This window comes from Mobula hypostoma, chromosome 1 (assembly GCF_963921235.1).
Source record: "Mobula hypostoma chromosome 1, sMobHyp1.1, whole genome shotgun sequence".
In the NCBI taxonomy this organism is placed as follows: Eukaryota; Metazoa; Chordata; class Chondrichthyes; order Myliobatiformes; family Myliobatidae; genus Mobula; species Mobula hypostoma.
Genome location: NC_086097.1, coordinates 166,596,876 through 166,617,963, shown reverse-complemented (window position 1 = coordinate 166,617,963; position 21,088 = coordinate 166,596,876). Strand labels below are relative to the sequence as shown.

General features: G+C 41.1%; 1 protein-coding gene across 2 annotated transcripts in view; it reads right to left on the bottom strand.

The window, feature by feature from the left end:
- The window catches only part of LOC134352105 (probable aminopeptidase NPEPL1), a 50,447-nt gene extending 29,641 nt beyond the window's left edge, over positions 1 to 20,806 (bottom strand). For both annotated transcript variants that reach the window (XM_063059308.1, XM_063059315.1), the window contains exons 1-4: positions 20,605 to 20,806; positions 17,059 to 17,244; positions 14,881 to 15,051; positions 13,520 to 13,609 (exon numbers count right to left, since the gene is read on the bottom strand). In XM_063059308.1, coding sequence (XP_062915378.1) covers positions 13,520 to 13,609; positions 14,881 to 15,051; positions 17,059 to 17,244; positions 20,605 to 20,784 — 627 coding nt within the window. In that variant the 5' untranslated portion in view covers positions 20,785 to 20,806. The remainder of the gene's footprint in view (positions 1 to 13,519; positions 13,610 to 14,880; positions 15,052 to 17,058; positions 17,245 to 20,604) is intronic.
- Between the last annotated feature and the right edge of the window lie 282 nt (positions 20,807 to 21,088).

Sequence of the window (21,088 nt, the reverse complement as noted above, 5' to 3'; positions counted from 1 at the left end):
TCAATATAGCTATCTGAGATAATCCTCTTGTTTTTATATATGTACTTTTTTTAAAATTAATTAAAAGATTGATAAAGAAAGAAAGAATGGACTTGGTCTCGTTTTCTTGTTTGGGGTTGCTCTGTTGTTACATAAGAACAAAGGAAGACCTGTAGACCACAGTATGCTCCCTCATGATACTTAGTCAATCATTATCTGATAGTTCCATTCATTCATTCGATTTGTGCTGATCAGTGTAGATATTAGCTTATCTTCCCTCTACCAACTTACAGACTTCATTCGAAGTTTTCAGTCCTGCCTGTTCTGGCGGTACCAGGAGGTGTATTTCCTAATGCCAGAATTTCAGTTCCAGAAACAGCCGTTAGAATTCCTTTCTCAATCATTGAGCCGCCATCATTTTAGGGAGAATAATAAGAGCATGTTCTTGAATTAAAACTGCTCTCATGTGTTTCTCGTTGACATGCAGGGTAAATGATTTACCTGCATCAGGATTCTTAATGCAGCTGATACACAATTGTCACCTTTGAAGTTTGAAAGACTTTCAGCTGTTCCTCATTGAGTCACAAGGTTGTCAGAGTACTTACTGTCCTTTAGCAGATTATTGAGTGATTGAGCATTAGTCGATGGATTTACCACTAGCTTGTCAATATATTCATTAACGATTGTTTCATCTTCAGTCCTGTGTCTCCTCACTCCCTTGGTCTTTATTGGAACAAGCTGTGACAGAGCCATCAATCTTACTGTTCCATCACTGTCATTCTAACTTGAATCACTAAGGCCCATTGCAGAGTCCATGTCATGTCCATCCTGTAATCCTGCAGAGTTCAAATGGTGTCGGTGACTTGGAGGACTGTCCGATGTAGGCTATAATTCTCCAGGGTTCGGATGGTGGCACCATATAGGAAGACGGTTCAATGTGAGCCATAATTCCTCCAGTGTAGGTACAGAAGCAGGTGTTTCCCAGGACGGAGCACCAGCAGTAGTGTCACCAGCAGAACTGCCCACTTGAAATCACGGCTGCACTTTTCCATTTTGTTTTAGTTTGCTTTAAAACTCAATACGTTGCACATACTCTACGTAGATTGAATTACTGTGTTATTCTTTTGCTTGTTCAATTAATGCAAAGATTTGCTCTTTAGTTTTTACTGTCTCGTATCATGCTGTTTTTGTAGCTTATCACAAGTTTCATGTTCATTCAATTAGTAAAAGACTTTACTCACTTCTAGCTCTTTCAATCATTTGCATGTTCAATCAAATTGACAACACTGTTTTATCTCTAAATCAATAGCAGCCATTTTTTTCCCAAACTTCATACAGGTCATTTTTTTCTTAATAAAGTTTATTCAGTTATATAAAGAATAAATGGAGATGAGAGTTGATAATGGACCACTGGAAAATCATGCTGGTGAGGTAGTAATGGGGGACAAAGAAATGGCAGATGAACTTCAGTCTTCACTGTGGAAGATATTAGCTGTATGCCAGAAGTCCGTGAACGTCAGGGCTATTATAAAGGAAAAAAGTACTAGGCAAATCGTAAGGTCTGGACCAGACATCTCAGAGTCCTAAAAGAGGATGCTGAAGAGATAAAGGATACATTGGTCATGATCTTTCAAGAATCACTTGATCCCGGATCCTGGAGGACTGGAAAATTGCAAATGTCACCCACTCTTTCAGAAGAGAGGAAGACAGTTGTTGGGAGAGTGTTGGAGTCCACTATTAAGGATGGGGTTTCAGGGTACTTGGAGATTAATGATAAACTGACTCAAAGTCAGCATGGCTTCTGTAAAGGGAAATCTTGCCTGACAAATCTGTTAGAATTCTTTGAAGATGTAACAAGCAGGGTGGACAAAGGAGAGGCAGTCAATGTCACTTACTTAAGATTTTCATAAAGCATTTGATAAGGTGCCTCACATAAAATCCTATGGTGTTACAGGATATATACTAGTACAGATCGAGGAATGGCTGATAGGCAGGAGGTAGCAAGTGGGAATAAAAGGGGCCTTTTCTGGTTGGCTGCCAGAACTTTGGCCATTGTCTTGATGTACTTTAATCACTTTGACCGAGTTCTCAAAATATTAATAGATTGTAATCAAATACTAAATAGATCACAACCACATAGGTTGATTCAACAACCATAAATTCATCCAGCAACTAAATAGATCACGAGAAAACAGATTGCACAACCACTATTTTCACCAGGTACCAAAAACAGATCACTATGCAACCAAAATAGATTGTAACCAAAATTTCCACAGCTGTTTCTCTTTTAAATAGCAATGCAGCAGTCCTCAATCCTGATTTCCATCTGATATTCTAAACCAGAACTCCCCCTCCCCCAGACAACTGAAGAACAGAGGAAGTTTTTGCTCCTTTTTATTGTGTGCTAAAAATTCCCCCTTTTTTGTCTTTGAGCATAACAAATTTTTAACTTCAGAATATCCTGCCAATTCCACCAAAATTGTTGGATTCTGGTGTTTAAATCCAAGTCTCTTTTAGAAGTTGGGAACAAGGCACAAAACTTGTTGCTTTATGGTCATTTTGTTAAGAGCTGATAGAACAGAGGAAACTGAGTGGACAGTGACGGGGAAAGTTACAATTCAAGAATAAAGATGAGGAAAATTCCATTCTACTTCATGACAATAAGCCTATTATAAAGTACTTAGTCAATACTGCAGTATACTGCAGTAAAAAATTAACCAATGAGAAAAACCAATGAGTATTCACTCAATGCAGAGCTTCCAGAAATTTCCAGAATTCTAAACAAGAAATTCTGCAGATGCTGGAAAGCCAAAGCCTGACCTGCTGTGTTCCTCCAAGCCGTTTGTGTATGTGGCTTTCCAGAATTATACTTTGTGTAGCTACAAGAGACGTATTAAACTTATGCATGTAGTGATTACTTAAAATACAAGCAAAGAAAATGACCAACAGATGGATCCAACAATGGCAACATTTGTGGGCTGGCCTCAGCACATCCTTGGACTGTGTTGGTTGTTAACGCAAACAACTTATTTCACTGAATGTTTCAATGTACATGTGACAAATAAGGATAACATGTTACTGTTTAAATCAAGGCCTGGCCTATCAGATTCACATGGTAGGCACACTTTTGAAAAACAGGGAAATCTTCCTAATATGCTACTCAATATTTTCAAACCCACTGGCATAAATTTTCTAGAAACTTAACAACAAAAAAGTGGAGGAATGAGGCCTATTAAAGCCAATAAAGTATAAAGTATCAAGTACAAAAAATGGTAAATTGTACCTGGATGCTGAGGCTACCAATAAGGTACTAAAAGATTCTTTGTATCTGTCTTCATCAGTACAAAGGGTGCTGAAAGGGGCCACATTAAGAGTGAAGCAGGTGAGATCTCAGCAGATTGGCAAAGAGCTAATAGTGTTCCATAATGCAAGAAATGAAATAGGAAAAATCCTGGAACTGGTGATTCTCATGTTAGAGGTAGGGCAGTTACTAGAGAGGATTCCCAGGGAATGGATTTATGAGCAATTGGAAAACAATGGCCTAATTAGGAACAGTCATTATGACTTTGAACGGGACAAGTCATCGCTTCCTAGCTTGACTTTTTTAGAGAGGTGATCAAAGTTGATTTGTGGATGTCCTCTACATGGATTTTAGTAAGGCACCTGTAAGGGTTCATCATGGAAGGCTCATCCAAAAGATTAAAATGCATGAGATCCACAGTGAATTGACCATTCAGATTCAGAAAGCAGGATCTCCCAGTGGCCACACATTTTAATTCCATATCCCATTCCCATTCTGACATGTCTATCCACGGCCTCCTCTACTGTAAAGATGAAGCCACACTCAGGTTGGAGGAACAACACCTTATATTCCGTCTGGGTAGCCTCCAACCTGATGGCATGAACATCGACTTCTCTAACTTCCGCTAAGGCCCCACCTCCCCCTCGTACCCCATCTGTTACTTATTTTTATGCGCACATTCTTTCTCTCTCTCTCCTTTTTCTCCCTCTGTCCCTCTGAATATACCTCTTGCCCATCCTCTGGGCCCCCCCCCTGTCTTTCTTCCCAGACCTCCTGTCCCATGATCCTCTCGTATCCCCTTTTGCCTATCACCTGTCCAGCTCTTGGCTCTATCCCTCCCCCTCCTGTCTTCTCCTATCATTTTGGATCTCCCCCTCCCCCTCCAACTTTCAAATCCCTTACTCACTCTTCCTTCAGTTAGTCCTGACGAAGGGTCTCGGCCTGAAACGTCGACTGAACCTCTTCCTATAGATGCTGCCTGGCCTGCTGCGTTCACCAGCAACTTTGATGTGTGTTGCTTGTATTCAGATTCAGAATTGGCTTTCCCATAGTAGAGAGATGATAGTGATGTATGGGGCTTATTGTGGTTGGAGATTCATGACTGGTGATGTACTGGGACCTCTGCTGTTTGTAATTTATATAAATGATTTGGATGAAAACATGGATGAGTAGGTTAGTAAGCTTGCAGATGGTACAAAGACGGGTGATGTAGTGGATAATGTAGAAGACTGGCAAAGGATACAGCAAGATATAGATCAGTTGCAGTTATGGGCTGAGAAATGACAGATGGAGTTTAACCCAGCCAAATTTAAAGTACTGCACTTTGGGAGATCAAGCATACACTGTTTGCCAAGACCCTTAACAGTGTTGACGTGCAGAGGAAACTTAGGATTCAAGTCCATAGCTCCCTGAAAGTGACTCCACAGACTGAAGGAACTGTAAAGCAGCCATGGTAATGGTACAAACGGTAAAGCAGCCATACGGTATATTTGCCATTACTAGTCAAAGAATTGAGTTCAAGAAACATATAAACATAGAATACCTACAGTACAATACAGACCTTTTGGCCCACAAAGCTGTGCCAAACATGTCCTTACCTGAGAAATTACCTAGGGTTACCCACAGCCCTCTATTTTTCTGAGCTCCATATACCTGTCCAGGAGTCTCTTAAAAGACCCTATCATATCCGCCTCCACCACCGTCGCCAGCAGCCCATTCCACGCACTTACCACTCTCTGCATAAAAAACTTACGCGATATCTCCTCTGTACCTACTTCCAAACACCTTAAAACTGTGCCCTCTCGTGCTAGCCATTTCAGCCCAAGGAAAAAGCCTCTGACTATCCACACGATCAATGCTTCTCATCATCTTATACACCTCCATCAGGTCACCTCTCATCCTCCATTGCTCCAAGAAAAAAAGGCAGAGTTCACTCAACCTATTCTCATATCGCATGCTCCCCAATCCAGGCAACATCCTTGTAAATCTCCTCTGCAACCTTTCTATGGCTTCCACATCCTTCCAATAGTGAGGAGACCAGAACTCCAAGTGGGGTCTGACCAGGGCCCTATATAGCTGCAACATTACCTCTCGGCTCCTAAACTCAATCCCACGATTGATGAAGGCCAATGCACCATATGCTTTCTTAACCACAGAATCAACCTGCGCAGCAGACTTGAGTGTCCTATGGACTCGGACCCCAAGATCCCTCTGATCCTCCACACTGCCAAGAGGCTTACCATTAAATCTATATTCTGTCATCATATTTGACCTACCAAAATGAACCACCTCACACTTATCTGGGTTGAACTCCATCTGCCACTTCTCAGCCCAGTTTTGCATCCTATCACTGTCCCACTGCACTGATAGCCCTCCACACTATCCACAACACCTCCAAGAGATCGGAAGCTATGCTGCAGTTTTATAAAACTCTAGTTATGCCATATCTGGCGTACTGCATTCAGTTCTGATCACCCATTATAGGAAGAATATAATAAGAAGAGCCTCTCCAAGGCTTTGGAGATGGTGCAGAAGAGATCTGGATTAGAGTGTATGTACTATAAAAAGGTTGGACAAACTCGGGTTGTTTCTTTCTCGAGTGGTGGAGGCTGAGGGAGATTTGAAGAAAGGTTTATAAGATTATGAGAGGCACAGAAAGAGTAGACAGCCAATATCTTTGTCTCAGGGTTGAAATGTCTAATACTAGAGGGCATGCAGTAAAGTGAGAGAGGGCAACTTCAAAGGAGGTGTGGGGGACAAGAATTATTTAAATTTATTTATTTATTTATTTATTTTTTACAGAGAGTGGTTGGCGTCTAAAATGTGCTGCCTGGGGTGGCAGCAGAAGCAAATATGATAGAGGTGTTACAAGAGGCTCTTAGACAAACACGTGAATGTGCAGGAGATGGAAGGATATGGAAGTAATACAAGCAGGAGAGATTAGTTCTTTAGGTAAGATGGCGGCACACTTGGTCGCTATCTTACCTAAAGAACTGGTATATTTGTTCATCCTTTATGTCTTCCTTATGATCACAAGACACGGCTGGATATTAAGAACAGCAAGTACTGCAGGTCCAGCTCACGATCCATTGCTGAACAGGCTTATCTGTTGAGTACTGTGTCATTGCCTGCTACAGCGACTTAGGAAAAGCATCGGAGGCAGTGTATGGTCCAACAAGCAGTGCAAATGATTGTCTTGGGTATTTTTCTTGTGATCACAAGACTCTGTTAGACATTGGTAATGTTGAATACTTCATGTCTGGTTCATTAGTGAGACCAACAACGTGGGAACTGAATGTCCTCTGTTGTTATGGGGACCAAGCCCTTATACCACAGCATTGCTTATTGCAGCCACCCAGAAGAGGAAGGTCTGAAACCAGCGTGGAAGAAAGCAGAGGTGCAGCGGGTGTGCTAAATTCCTTGCTGGGATGGGGGATGGCATTTCCCATCGGTGCTGCTCTCTGGAGTTCACTCAGTGGAAGACAAGCCGGATTGCGTTTGCCTGTAGCTGCACTAGCACGTGATGAGAAACTGCTGGCTGCTTGTTCATCCCATGCACTATCCATCTACATACAGGCCATGCTACTGAGGGTAGCATGGTATTTTGTTTGTAACTGTTCGTGCTATGTGCACCTGTATGTTCTGTGTGTTGCATCTCGGCTCTGGAGAAACGTTGTTTCATTTAACTGTATACATGTGATTGGTTGAATGACAATTGAACTTGAATAGTTTAGTTGCGCACTTGATAAATAACTTAATTAGTTTGGTACACCACTGCAGACTAAAGGATCTGTTCCTGTGTTGTATCATTTTATGTTGCCACTGTGACTGTTAAAAACTGGGAGGTACGGTGGATTCCAGTTAATTGGGACACATGAAGACCAGTATATTTTGGCCCAATTAAGCCAAAATTTCTTGGAAATAGTTAAAAAGGTATATAAAAAAATTTAACTGGGTAACAAATTATGTATTTAAATGAAATACAAACAAATTGGAACACTACCCATACTACTAGTAGTTGTCCATCATATCAGACAATGACAGGAAACCTGTGCAAGAGAGTTTTTAACATGGAAAGGCCGTTGCACTGGGGGATTTCCACTCTCTCAACCTTGGAAGTCCAAGTCCAGTGGGACAAGTAGACAGCACAACTTGGGCCTTCCCTGGTTGCAGTGGATATGACTTCTGTGCCCAATCATACCCTTCTGCTCTCCACGTGGCTTTGCAGAACTGCCTTCCTGGCTGTTGGATCTCAATGTAGATCTCATTTTCCCAGTCTGCTGGAGCTGATTTTGCATACTAGATCAGCATGTCCCTATCTCATTGGGGTATGAGACCCACCAGCTACTTGGTTTAGCTCACCTGTTAAAGTGGTATACCAGGATATGGCCGCTGCTGCATGCGAACAGCTACTTCGAGTCACAGGTAGGGACCAAAGGTAACATTCAAGATGATTGTCAATACCTTCATATTCTTCATAGTTCCTCACTTGTTGAATAGTGAAATAATTTCAGTTTCACTTTTGGCCATATCTGGCATTTCTAAGTCTGAATGCTTGAAACCACAGTGAGCAAAGCAGTTTCTGAGTTGTCTTGTTGCTTATTTCTTGTCAATTATCAATGGCAAAAATCACTGCTTTTTGAACACAGACACATGCAGCTGAGGCTATTTAAAAACTATTCGCTTTAAGCACGGTTTAGTGTCCTGCTGCCACATGACATGCACGTGAATGATGCTAGTTAGAAAATGTTCAAGCAACATTCTCCTGCCCAATTAAGTGGCACATTGTCCCCAGTAAACGAAGGGAATCCTGGCTATTTCTCAAATTGTTTTTGTTCTGAAAGAGTCATCCCAATAAGTGGCTGCCCTGATTAACCAATGGCCCAATTAGCCAGAATCCACTGTATTAGAAAGTGACCAGGACTTGATGGAATGCATCCTAGAATTCTGAGCAGAGTCTGAGAACAACTTGCAGAGATATTGCCCTTAATCTTCAATGCTTTGTGGATGCAGACATGATGCCAGAGGATTCAGGAATGATGAATATTAGTCCGTTGTCACATTCCAAAATTTCCAGAAAGCTTTTGGCTAAACTTATCAGCAAAATTGAAGCATATAGCAAGAAAGGGACTGGGGTAGCATGAATATGAAGTTGGCTAAGGAAAATGGCTGCCTTTTCAGCTTAAGGACGGTGAACAGTAGTGTTCCCCAGGGATCAGTGTTAAGCTCTTTGCTATTAAAAACCTTGCTATTATTATAGTTCCAGACATCAGAGTTCAATTCCAGCTACGTCTGCAAGGAGATTGTATATTCTCCGCATGACCATGTGGGTTTCCTCCTCAGCCCAAAGACATAATGGTTAGTAAGTTAATTGTCCTGTGATCAGGCTGGTGTAAAATAGGTGGGTTGCTGGGCACTGCTGCTCATTAGGTTAGAAGGGCCAGTTTCGTAAATAAATAAAACAGGAAATAAAAATGGCAGGGCAAATTGAGAAACCATTTAATAAGGCAAACTTCATCAATTGCAGCATAAAGTAGAAAACAGGAAAGTCATACTGAACATTCATAAAAACTAAATTATTGTGTTCAGTTTTGCACACTTTATCACAGGAAAAGTGTAAAGGCATTAGAAAGGGTCCAGAAAAGAAATATGAAAATTGTTCCTGGAAAAAGAGTCCATAATTACAATGATAGATCAAAGGGCCTGGGACTGATTTCTTTAAAGGAGATTAAGAAATTATTTGATAGAAGTACACAACAGATGACAGTGTTCCTGTTAATAGCACGACTGAAGACCATATGTTGATGCTGCAAAAATAATTCATGACATATGAGTGAAGATACACCCAACTCTGATATGGGTCTGTATTGTGCACTGAGAGTGGGAAGGGGCCAGGGAATCATGGTTGGGAAAGGGGAGGAAGCAGAAAGCACCAGAGAGACATTCTGTAATGATCAATAAACAAATTGTTGGGAATCAAATGACTTTGTCTGGTGTCTCATGGCTGGGTGTGACTGCACCAGTGCCATCCCCTCCCCCGGCACTCCTTCTCTGCCACCCATCCCAATTCCCTCCTGCAGCACTTCATTCACAAAATTCTATGCTCCTGCAAGAGTTACAAACTTACTCTGCTCCATCTTGACAAATACAGTACTGTGCAAAAGCTTAGGCACCCTAACTATATATATATGCCTAAAACTTTTGCACAGTACTGTAGACATGCACATTATGCACATGTAACGCCCTGGTTAAGATTTTTACTGCTATGCTGTAGGTATTTCATTTTAGCAGTTCTGTAAGAGCAGTCTGTTCTGCTTTCAGCATATTTGGGTTTGAGCTAAAAATAAGCGAGTGTGATGTTCATGCTTAGAAATGTAGTGTCATCCAATCAGGATGATGGAATTGGGAGAAGGTTCTAGAGAATGCTGGACGGAGAGGTTTTTATGACAGACACTGGTGTAGGTTAAGGTCCTTTTGGCAGGAGCTGGGAGAAGACAGGAGGGAAGATAGCTAAGAATGCCATTCCTGTTGCATAAGGTGCTTTGTGCTGATGAACGGCTTCTAGGAAGAAGGACCAATACTCCCGTGGGGGAGCTCATTTTATCGAGATTAATTTTAAGTGATATTCAGAAGGCGGTGTGTGCTTTCAGGCAGACTGTGGGTCCAGCGTGTGAGTTAAAGACAACTTCAAGATGAGCTCCAACTTATGTGCACATTTGGACTGAGTTAACTGTAATAGACCCTTGTTTTTTTTTCTTTTCCTACTAACTGTTCAATAAAGCTGAAATTTGTAAATATACTTTCTTCAGAATTGTATGTGGTGTATGACCTGTTATCTCTTCCTGACAGGCAGCATTTACACAGTGTTCAGACTGGGGTTCGGGTGGACAAAGCAACCAACCTCCCCAGTTTGGTGGGATCCAAGTCCTATCGACCCTAGACGCATGGGGTCTGAGAAAGGTGGTTTTCTCATCACCGAGTCCGGCAGCTGTTAGCAAGGGGGTAACGAGCTGCATCTCTAGAAACACCCGTGGTAAAAAAGGGCTGCACACACAATGGGCCAAATGGCCTCCTACTGTGCTGTAGGCATTCTATAATTCTATGATACAATATGCTTTTTATCTTAATGTTGTGTGTGATGAGTTTGACTATACCACTAACTTGCTTCCTACATTACAAAAGTTCCTAATTAATCATAGTGCTTTGGAATAGCCTAAGAACACAAGAAAATAGGAAGATTAGGTCACCTGGCCACTCACCATTCAATATGATCTGCTCCAGGCCTCATCCATTCAGTTACAGTTCTCTATACCCTTCAGACCATCCATCTTTCATTGTTTCTGCTTCCCAAGTATAGCCCGGTCATTAAACTTTTGAAAGCCACAATGAAGACTATTAAGATCTGGCTGGAGGGTGCTGACTCTGCTCCTCAGCACCAATTCCAGCACACAGACTGGAGCGCGTTTGCTGCCCATGCCACCACAGACTCTCAGCTCAACATTGATTTATATACCAACTCTGTCCCTGAGCACACCAACAAGTGTGTAGATAGTGACATCACAAAAACAAATAAAAGTTTTCCCCAATCAGAAACCATGGATGAACAGAGAAGTTCACCTCCTGCTCAAAGCCTGAGATTCAGCTTTGAGGTCTGGAGACCAGGAGGCTTACAGCTCAGCTAGGGCCAACCTGAGGAGGGGAATCTCTCAGGTTAAACACATATACAAACAGAGAATCGAGGAGCATTTCAACTCTTCGGACCCCCAGCACATGTGGCATGACATACAGGTCATTACAGACTTCAAACCACCTAGTACTGTGCCCCCTGCCAGCTCTGCTTCCCTCCCTGATAAGCTCAATTACTTCTACGCTCGCTTTGACCGAGAGATCAAGGAGGTCACCCTCATAGCGGATCTCCCACCTGGTGAACTGCCTCTCTCACTTTCCACCTCCGATGTTTGTGCCACCCTGAGCAGGGTGAATGTATGGAAGGCAGCTGGTCCGGATGGAATACCTGGCCGTGTGCTCAGAGTCTGTGCAGGGTAGTTGGCCGGGGTCTTCACGGACATTTTTAATCTGTCCCTGGCCCAGGCAGTTGTCCCCACAAGCTTCAAGCTCGTCACCATCGTGCCAATGCCGAAGCATTCCACTGCCACAGGCCTGAATGACTTCTGTCCAGTTGCACTCACCCCCATCATTGCAAAGTGCTTTGAGAGACTAGTTCTATCACATCTGAAATCCTGTCTGCCCACTACCCTGGACCCCAGTCAATTTGCCTATTGCACCAACAGGTCAACAGAGGACGCTATCTCCACAGCACTTCACTCTGCCCTGACCCACCTGCACAGCCCCAACTCTTACGTCAGAATGCTGTTCATTGACTTTAGTTCGGCATTCAATACTGTGATCCCCTCCAAGCTGATCGCCAAACTTCGCCAGCTTGGTATCAGATCATCCCTCTGCAATTGGACCTTGGACTTTCTGACTAACAGACCCCAATCAGTTAAATTAGACAACCTCTCCTCCTCCACTCTCACCCTGAACACCGGCGTGCCTCAAGGCTGTGTGCTGAGCCCTCTTCTGTACTCCCTTTTCACCTATGACTGCGTTCCTGTACATGGTTCTAACTCCATAATCAAGTTCGCAGACAACACCACAGGGTTGGCCTGATCAGAGGGGGTGACGAGACGGCCTACAGGGACAAGGTCCAGCGCCTGGCCGCGTGGTGTGGCAACAACAACCTGGCTCTTAACACCCAGAAGACCAAGGAGATCATTGTGGACTTCAGTCATGCTAGGAGCCACACTCACGTCCCAATCTACATCAACGGAGCTGCAGTGGAGCGTTTATCAAGCTTCAAATTCCTTGGTGTCCACATTTCCGAGGATCTCACCTGGTCCCTGAACTCCTCCATCCTGATCAAAAAGGCACAACAGCGCCTTTATTTCCTGTGGAGCATGAAGACAGCTCACCTCTGTCCCAGGATACTAATGGACTTTTACCGCTGTACCATTGAGAGCAGACTCACCAACTGCATCTCAGTGTGGTGTGGCAATTGTCCCGTATCGGACCACAAAGCACTCCAGTGTGTGGTGAAAACTGCCCAGCGGATTATCGGCACCCAATCGCCCACCATTGAGAACTTCTACCATAAATGCTGCCTGGGCAGGGTGAAAAGCATTATCAAGGATGCATCTCACCCTAACCATGGACTTTTTACTCTCCTCCCATCCGGTAGGTGCTACAGGAGCCTCCGCTCCCGCACCAGCAGGCACAGGAAGAGCTTCTTCCCCGAGGCTATGACACTGCTGAACCTCTCATCACAGCGCTAAGCAGTATTGTATCCATATTGTACTGTCTCAGTACTTTTATATTTGTGTGCTGTAGCACTTACTTTTTATTCGCAGTTATTTTGTAAATAACACTATTCTTTGCATCTCTGGTCAGATGCTAACTGCATTTCATTGGCTTTTTATCTGTACTCGGCACAATGACAATAAAGTTGAATCTAATCTGAATCTAATCTAATCAGATATATGAAAAAACTACCTTTTTAAAAATACCTTCAATAATCTATATTTCACACCCAAATGGTCAAAGAATTTCAGAGATTCACAACCCTCTCGAATCAAACCAAGTTCAAAGGAACTATATCAATGCAATATCTTGCTCTACTTCACAGCATTACTATTTGCTCCCAATATTTTTAATCAAATAAAATTAATACACATTTGAAAGCAGCTAAAAGAAAGCTCAATAGGGAGTGTTTGACCAATTCAACTCCATGCTATATCTAGTTAAGAGATCAGGTTATCTGAATCAACCAACAATGAAATTCTAACATGTACCCAAAGATTCTTGCACTGCTCTTCTGAAACCGAATAAATATGAACCCTATAGCAAAAGGTCTCATTAACAACACATTTACATAAATCAGTCTACAAAAAAGGGAAATGGATCTAAGTCAGGTTGGCAACTTGTTTAGCATGGTTGAGTTCATCCGCTTCTGTGCCGTATATTCCCTAACAGTCTATTAGAAAGCTAAATAGTTAACAAATCAATACTACGTTTTAAGTTGCTGCATGTGCATAAAACATTATTTTACCACTGGAGTTCTGAAAAAATACACTTTTGACAAAAATAAAGTGGCAGATGTAATTGTTGATATCAAGTGCAAAATACAGGAGAGAGTGAGCTGAATCAGTTTATGCCACTGTCTAAAGAACTGAAAGTGCTCACCTCAAGGAAGTCATCGGTATTCATCTCACAGCATGGCATATCCACAATACGAGCTGCTAATCGGATGCCTTCAGCAGCATTTAACAAACACTATGAAATAAATAATGGTTAAGTGCTGGAAAATTAACAGGGCCATCTAACAGTACCTCCACCCTAATGAGGTTATTTTGTCAATATTGCAAGCTATGCAGTAAGCTACTCTTTTCTGAATAAAATGAAATAAACAACTTAACATCCTTTAAAGTCACTGGCTGCTCAAGTCACTGCAATTTATATTATGGCACTAGACAGCAACTAATCTGAACAATATTTTTGATGCTATATTAAGCAAAGGCCTATTGTGCATAAGTTACTACTATCCCACCTACTAAGTGTTAAAAAGGAAAACAAAAACAATTGAACTTATGGAAAGCAGGCTTTAGTGTTCAACAAAAGAGAAACCCTTTTAAATTTTGTACAGGTAATATGAAAATTGCTGCAGTCACCATCGAAAGGCAATTAAAATTGTGATGATGATCTTGAAAGTATAAAAGCCTGGTAATCAAGACAAACTAAAATAGCAAGAAACACAGGGGAAGTTGAAAGAAGCTTCTTGATACCTTATGTCACAGAAGCTAGAACTAAATACAAGAAGATGTGAAAGGGCCATTAAAAATACCTTTAACAAAATTAAGAAAACCTCTGGGTTTCCAGTATGCTACCAAAGGCTAAAGGGTTTTAAGAGAGCACTAACCGCAACTTTCCAAATGTCTCTGCAACTACAATTTGCTCCATGGGAGCAAACATTAATCCTCCATAGTTTAGTAAAATATGTCCCTATGATTTTGTTCAGCTGACAAAACAGTGTACACCATAACATAAAACTCACTTAAAATATTTGGCTTTGCAGTCAACTGTTATTTTAGGAAGTAATCCATTACAATGATGGTAAAAGACAATTGGCAATTTATGCAACCAAGTGCAGCTCAATTCAGATCCCTGTCAAACCACACAGAATTAGAAGCTATGAAAACAAACATCATGGGTGGCACGGCAGAGCAGCAGTTAATACAACATTTTACAATGCCAGTGATAGGAGTTCAATTCCCGCTACTGGCTGTGTGGAGTTTGTATGTTCTCCCCATAACCACATGGGTTTTCTCTTGCTTCTCCAATTTCCTCCTACATTCCAAAGACATACGGGTTAGGGTTATTAAAGTTGTGGACGCGGGCTGTCCCTAACGCATCTTCAAACTGTGCCTACCATTGAAGCAAACAATGCATTTCACTGCATATTTTAAGGTTTTGATGTAACAAAGAAAGCTAATCTTAAATCAGCAACTACATCATTTTGTAGCTCCTACCATTGTGCTATTACTTACTTCAAGTGCAGATTCACAGAGTGGCTTGGTATTTTCTCCCACTAGAATAAACTCTACAGTAACAGTGATCTTGTCTTCATGTTCATGCATTCCAGTGCGTCGAGTGAACAAAGGAAACGCTCTTGTTAGTGCACATGCTAAGGCAAAAACCTCTGCATATTCACAGACCAACTGAAATAAAAGTTATAACCATAATAATAAGTTAAAAGTCTTTTGAAAAACAATGTGATACATAATCATATCCAAATCAGACAGAAATTGATACATTTTTAGGGTTCAATGCGGGAAAATGTAGCCAAAGCAGAAGGTCAGCTTTGAAATGACAGAATGCTGTAGTAGTCAGGTGGAGCTGAAGAGCTGACTACTGTTTCTATTTCTGTTTTTAACCATAAATTAAAAGTTGCATACATCAGAGAAGTTGTTCAATGGTCAAAAAAAGAGTTCACACAAGTCATTTAATTGGATTCTTTTTGTTTTCTTCCCTTTGCACAAATCTTAAAACTTAAGAGTTTTAACAGACTCACTTTTCTTTAATGTTTGTGCCAGGTATTAATAGTCAACTTACTAGACTCCTTCATGTTTGTCCTCTTTGTAACATCAGCTAATTCTCTGATATACGATTTAGCAAATAGTCTTTGCCCCGGGTATATAACATTGAGAAAAAAAGATATTTCAACTGAAAGCAGATAACTTGCAAAACAATGACTCAAGTCTCTAGTAACATTAATTTTAAGTGCTGGTAATGAAATGCAAGCAAATATCAGATAGTATTATGTCATGTATGCAAACCCCTAATAAATACTTAATAAGCTTACGAGGAAAATAATTAATGTTGTGGTTGTATTTTAAGTATCCTGGAGCAGACTAAAACTACAGATACTATCATCTGCTTCAACAGTATTATTATTCTGTATGAAAAAGCACATTAGTTCCTTCGGCATGATGTTCAGATACAGTTGATTTTCCTGGCAATTTCAGCTTTTTAATCTTGTCACAGGCAGCACTGAATTTTATTTGTTGAATTGTCATTGGTACAAAAAACAAAACTATTTGCTTATCAGTATTAAAAATCAGCATATATCCTCAAGAACATACTAAGTAGTAGATCATTCCATCCTATGCCTCTTTACCATTCAGTAAAATCATAGGTGATCTATCACCTCAGAATTATTTTCCTTCCACCTATTCCATAGCCTCGACTCCATTAAATATTGTTTTATGGTATTCTTTCAAGATACCACAAATAGATTTCAGGCAAATACTTAAAGCAATTTTTATGAAGTCAGAAGTGAAATACCATCTCCACACTTTTCGCTAATCATGAAGGCAGTAAGTTCCAGTCTCCGTCATCTAATCTGTTAGCTCAACTGTATCAATTCTAATTTTTGCACTAAAATGCCATTTTGGGAATCTTGTTATACAAAAATTGGCCACATTACAACAATAATCATGCCACAGACATATTTCACTGGCTAGTAAACCCGTTGAGATGTCGTGAAAGGGATGCAAATATATAACACTAATGAAGGTCTTTTCTTTAATACCACAATCCCACTCAAATAGACAACAGAACGTTAGATGAAAATCATCCCATGTAACGTTTTTGAGCTAAAACCTCAAGGCCTCTTTCTAATTTTTTTTATTTAATTGGTCAACTCAATTGACTTTTCGAAAGCCATCAAGGAAAACTATTTTGTACAGCTTTTTCTGAAAATTCCCATTGCTTTTGAAAAATCATGTCAAGTCAGTAAAATAACTGTACAGGTGGATGCCCTCCCCAACGCAGAAGTTTGGGTAATGGAAATTCACCCTTGCTGAATTCTCAAATGACCACTAGAAAATCTGAGATATAGAATACAAATGCACTCTTACAAAATTTACATGTGAAAAATAAACAAACAACCTTTTAAATTCAAATTTCTTGACACATGCACAGAAGACACATCTTAGAATTTCAGAAATTTACAATAAGAACCAATTTCTAGGAAGGCAATATCACCTCCCTCCAAAAAAAAAACATGGGATTGCCCATACAGAAAAAAATCGCCAGTAATTTATCATAAATAATCAGCATTAACTTTAATTAGCCTTTTGAAAATAAAAATGAACATTGAAAAAAGAAAATTCACAAATAACAGGATGGAGCTTATATAAACAAGAGACAAAAAGATCACTCACCACAATGCACTGGTTGGTTCTTCGAGTCAAGGAACTACTAATCAATCGTGTGAGAAAGTGAGCTGAAGATGGACTGTTGTGACGACTGACTTTGGACCGGAGTGCTGCCACTAGAGCATAATTGAGCCAAAGAGAGCAAGTAGCTGTAGGATTTGGATTCAAAGTTCTCAGTGCTGTCTGCCAGACCTGAACAACAAACTGAGCATTATTCCAGGGCTTATTTGGCTCTACACAGAGGAGAATTACAATTATATCTAAACTTAGCAAACTCAGCGTGTGTGTGTGTGTGTGTGTATATGTGTGTATGTGTATATGTGTGTGTGTGTGTGTGTGTGTATACACGCGCATCACCATATACAACCCTGAATATGCGGGCATAGTCAATAAATCTTTAATAGAATAATTACCATAATAGAATCAAAGAAAGATCATACCAATTTGGGTGTTCAACCAGTGTGTGAACACAAAAATAAGTAATAATAATAAATAACTATTGATAACATGAGATGAAGAGTCCTTGAAAATGAGTCCAGAGGTTGTGGGAACATTTCAATGATGGGGCAAGTAAAGTTGAATGAAATTATGAAATTATCCCCTTTGGTGGTTGAAGAGAAATAACTGTTCCTGAACCCGGTGGTGTGACCTGACGCTCCCATACCTTCTCGATGGCAGCAGCAAAATCAGAGCATATCCTGCATGGTGGGGATCCCTGCTTTCCTGCAGCAATGTTTCATGTAGATGTGCTCAATGATGAAGAGGGCTTTACTCATGATGGACTAGGTTGTATCCCCTAGTTTTGAAGGGCTTTCCATTCAAGGGCATTGGTATATCCATACCAGGCTGTAATGCAGCCAGTCAATATACTCTCCACCACACATCTATTTAAGTTTGTCAAAGTTTTGGCTGTCATGCCAAATCTTTGCAAACTCCTAAGGAAGTAAGAGGCACTTATGTGCTGGGCCCAAGACAGGTCCTCCGAAATAATAACGCAGAGAAACTTAAAGGTGCTGACCATCTCTATCTCTGATCCTCCGAGGATAGGATCATGGACTTCTGCTTTTCTCCTCCTGAAGTCAATAAAAGCTCCTTGGTCTTGCTAATATTGAGTAAGAGGTCGTTGCTATGGCACCATTCATACAGATTTTCAATCTCTTTCCTATATGCTGATTTGTCCACTATTAATTCAACCTACGACAGTGGTGACATCAGCAAAGTTGAATATGGCCTTAGATCTGTGCTTAGCCACACAATCATAAGCATAAATTGAGTAGAGTAGGGGGCAAAGCACACAGCCTTGTGATGCACCTATGCTGATGGAGATCATGGAAGAGATACAGTCTGAGCAAGAGATTTCATAATGAATCAATTGCAATCATTGATCTCATTAAGCACATAAATATGGGTTTTATTTGAAATTTTATGTTAAACTTAAATCAGAATGTTTTTGGGCTAAGAATAACCAGACCAAAGGTACTCTAAATAAATGTTGTTTCTCTCTTGTTATCCAAGTAAACGAACTACATGATGTATTGCACAGAAGAGGATTCATTTCTGAAAATATGTTGCTTCACTCATTGGCACCACACCAGTGGAGGATGATGGTAGCAGTAATGCCAATGGCAAAAGCAGAGCAATAATCTCAACTCCCACAGGTTAGTTTCCCTTCAATCCCAAGTAGGAATGTAGAATTAAGTTACAGAGAAAGTGCAGTGCAGGCAGACAATAAGGTACAAGGACATAATCAGATACAAAACATTTACATTCTCTGGAGAAGAGAATTCAAAGTATTTACATAAACTATTCTCCCTGGCCTCTTCCATCCATCTTCCTACTGTGGCCCATATTCTGCTCTGAAATAAAAATAGAAATTGCTGGGAGATACTTGTTCGGTCAGGCAGCATAAGATGGCAAAATACAGTAGCAGAATTAGGCCACTTGGCCCATCAAGTCTGCTCCACCATTTCATTATGGCTGATCTATTTTCCCTCAGCCTCAATCTCCTCAGTCTCCCTTCATGCCCTGACCAATCAAGAACCTATCAACTGCTGCCTTAAATATACCCAATGACTTTGGCCTTCGCAGCTGCCTGTGGCAACAAAACAGATTCACCACACTCTGGCTAAAGACCGGAGAGAACATGGCATTTGGCAGAAAATGTTCAACATTTTAATTTCTCTGCTCTCCACAATTCTTCTGCTATTTTCTGTTTGTTATTACTGATTTCCAACATCCACAGTATTTGCTTTTGTTCTATATTTATCTTTTGAAGATATAACTTTTAAGCATTCATGGAAGACAGTAAAAACTTTGTGCTGTTTGGAATTAACACTGATCTATAAAATACAACAGCCAATGTCCTAAATGCTAAAAAAAAACTACATGAGCAAAATGGCAAGGTTTTTAAATAGATGTAGGTAGGGACAAGAAATCTGCAAAAATGGATTTTACATATAATCTAAACATCATTAATACTGAATTGTTCTGATAGCAATTATCTAACATTGTACATCAAAAGGGTAATTTAAAAGTAGTATTCCATTTGTCTTAATACTGTAAATCAACATTCTGGTGTGCACAAATAGTAGAAGTGATGTACAGTCAAAAAATACCTGCAGATTCTGGAAATCTAAAATTAATGCCAGAGTACTCATCAGGTCAGGGGTCACTAACTGCAAAACAAATGACCCTAATTGAAAATGATCAGATCTATGACCTTTCATCAGAAAGTTCTGTTCATCTGAAACATCATTACCTTGAAATGCTAACTGCGTCCTGCTCCATGGTTGTGTCTGAACTGACAACTTTTTCAGATTATGAATGGACTGCCTTTGATAGGGTCTGACCATTGACAGATAACATGATGGTTGGGTCAGGGGAAGAAAGGAAAAATTACAGTGGAGAAAAAACAAGTGATGGTCAAACCAGGTTCTTCTGTTCAAAGAAATAAATAATTAGCAATGAATCTACCTGTGTCTATAAAGTCAGTTCTAGAAGGAATGGATGCCAGTAGTACAAGTGCAATTAAATATTTCATTGTAACTGGTTTCAGCAGCAGTAAGGCCCTTCAGGGAAGGAAATGTGCAATCCTTTACCTGGACTAACTCTAAACACAATAATGTGCCTCCACAGATGAGGGACAATAAACACTGTCATTACTAGTGATAGTGAGAACGAAAACATTGGCACCAAAACACAAAGTAGGTAGACACAAGATCAGGCACAATGCTTTTAACGTAAGAGTTTTAGAGTTTACGTTTTCCCATCAAAGGTGCAGTCACCTATGGTGCAGCAGTAAAATTCAGAGATGAGTAGGACGTTAAGAGCAAGGGACTACAGATATATAAGTGGGAGGCAGGGGGAAGCATGAAGAGTAATAATTTAAAAATCAAGGTGCAAACTGAGCATCAGAACATGCTTCAAGCAACTCCACTCTCTTTAGCCCTGGGCCACTGCCACCTAAGTATAGGTGCCGGGTCAACAGAGAGCCAGAAGGGCTGAATAGCCTGAACATCTGGCCCCATCTTGGACCTCTTGCTTTCTCGCTACCTCCTGGGTCACCCGGGGCTCCAGCTTCCCCTTCACTTGGTTCCAGGCAAGTTTGTGCAGATTTGGCAGCTGTCCTGCGAACAACACCGCCCTGGAGCATGGGTCGGAGTCCCCGGCGTCGGCGGCAAACACCAAGCGCTCCACCACGACCAATCCACCACTCCTTCCGCAGACCCTCATCGCCGCTGAGTGTCGCTCGGGAATGCGCATGCGCACCCTCCTAGCGGCACCGCCGGGTCCGTCGATGCGGTTGCGCGCTTTCTTTTTGTCGGCGGTTTCCTTTCCGTGCATGCGCATTCTCTTAGAGCCGGAATTGTACTGTACTGTACCCGGACCCCGAGACGCTCTCGGGCATTGAGTCCTGAAGAAGGGTCTCGGACCGAATCGCCGACTGTTTTTTTATTTTAATAGATGCTGCCTGACTTGCTGACTTCCTCCTGCATTTTGCGTGTGTCGGGGCTCTTTAACGCGAATGTGCGCTCTG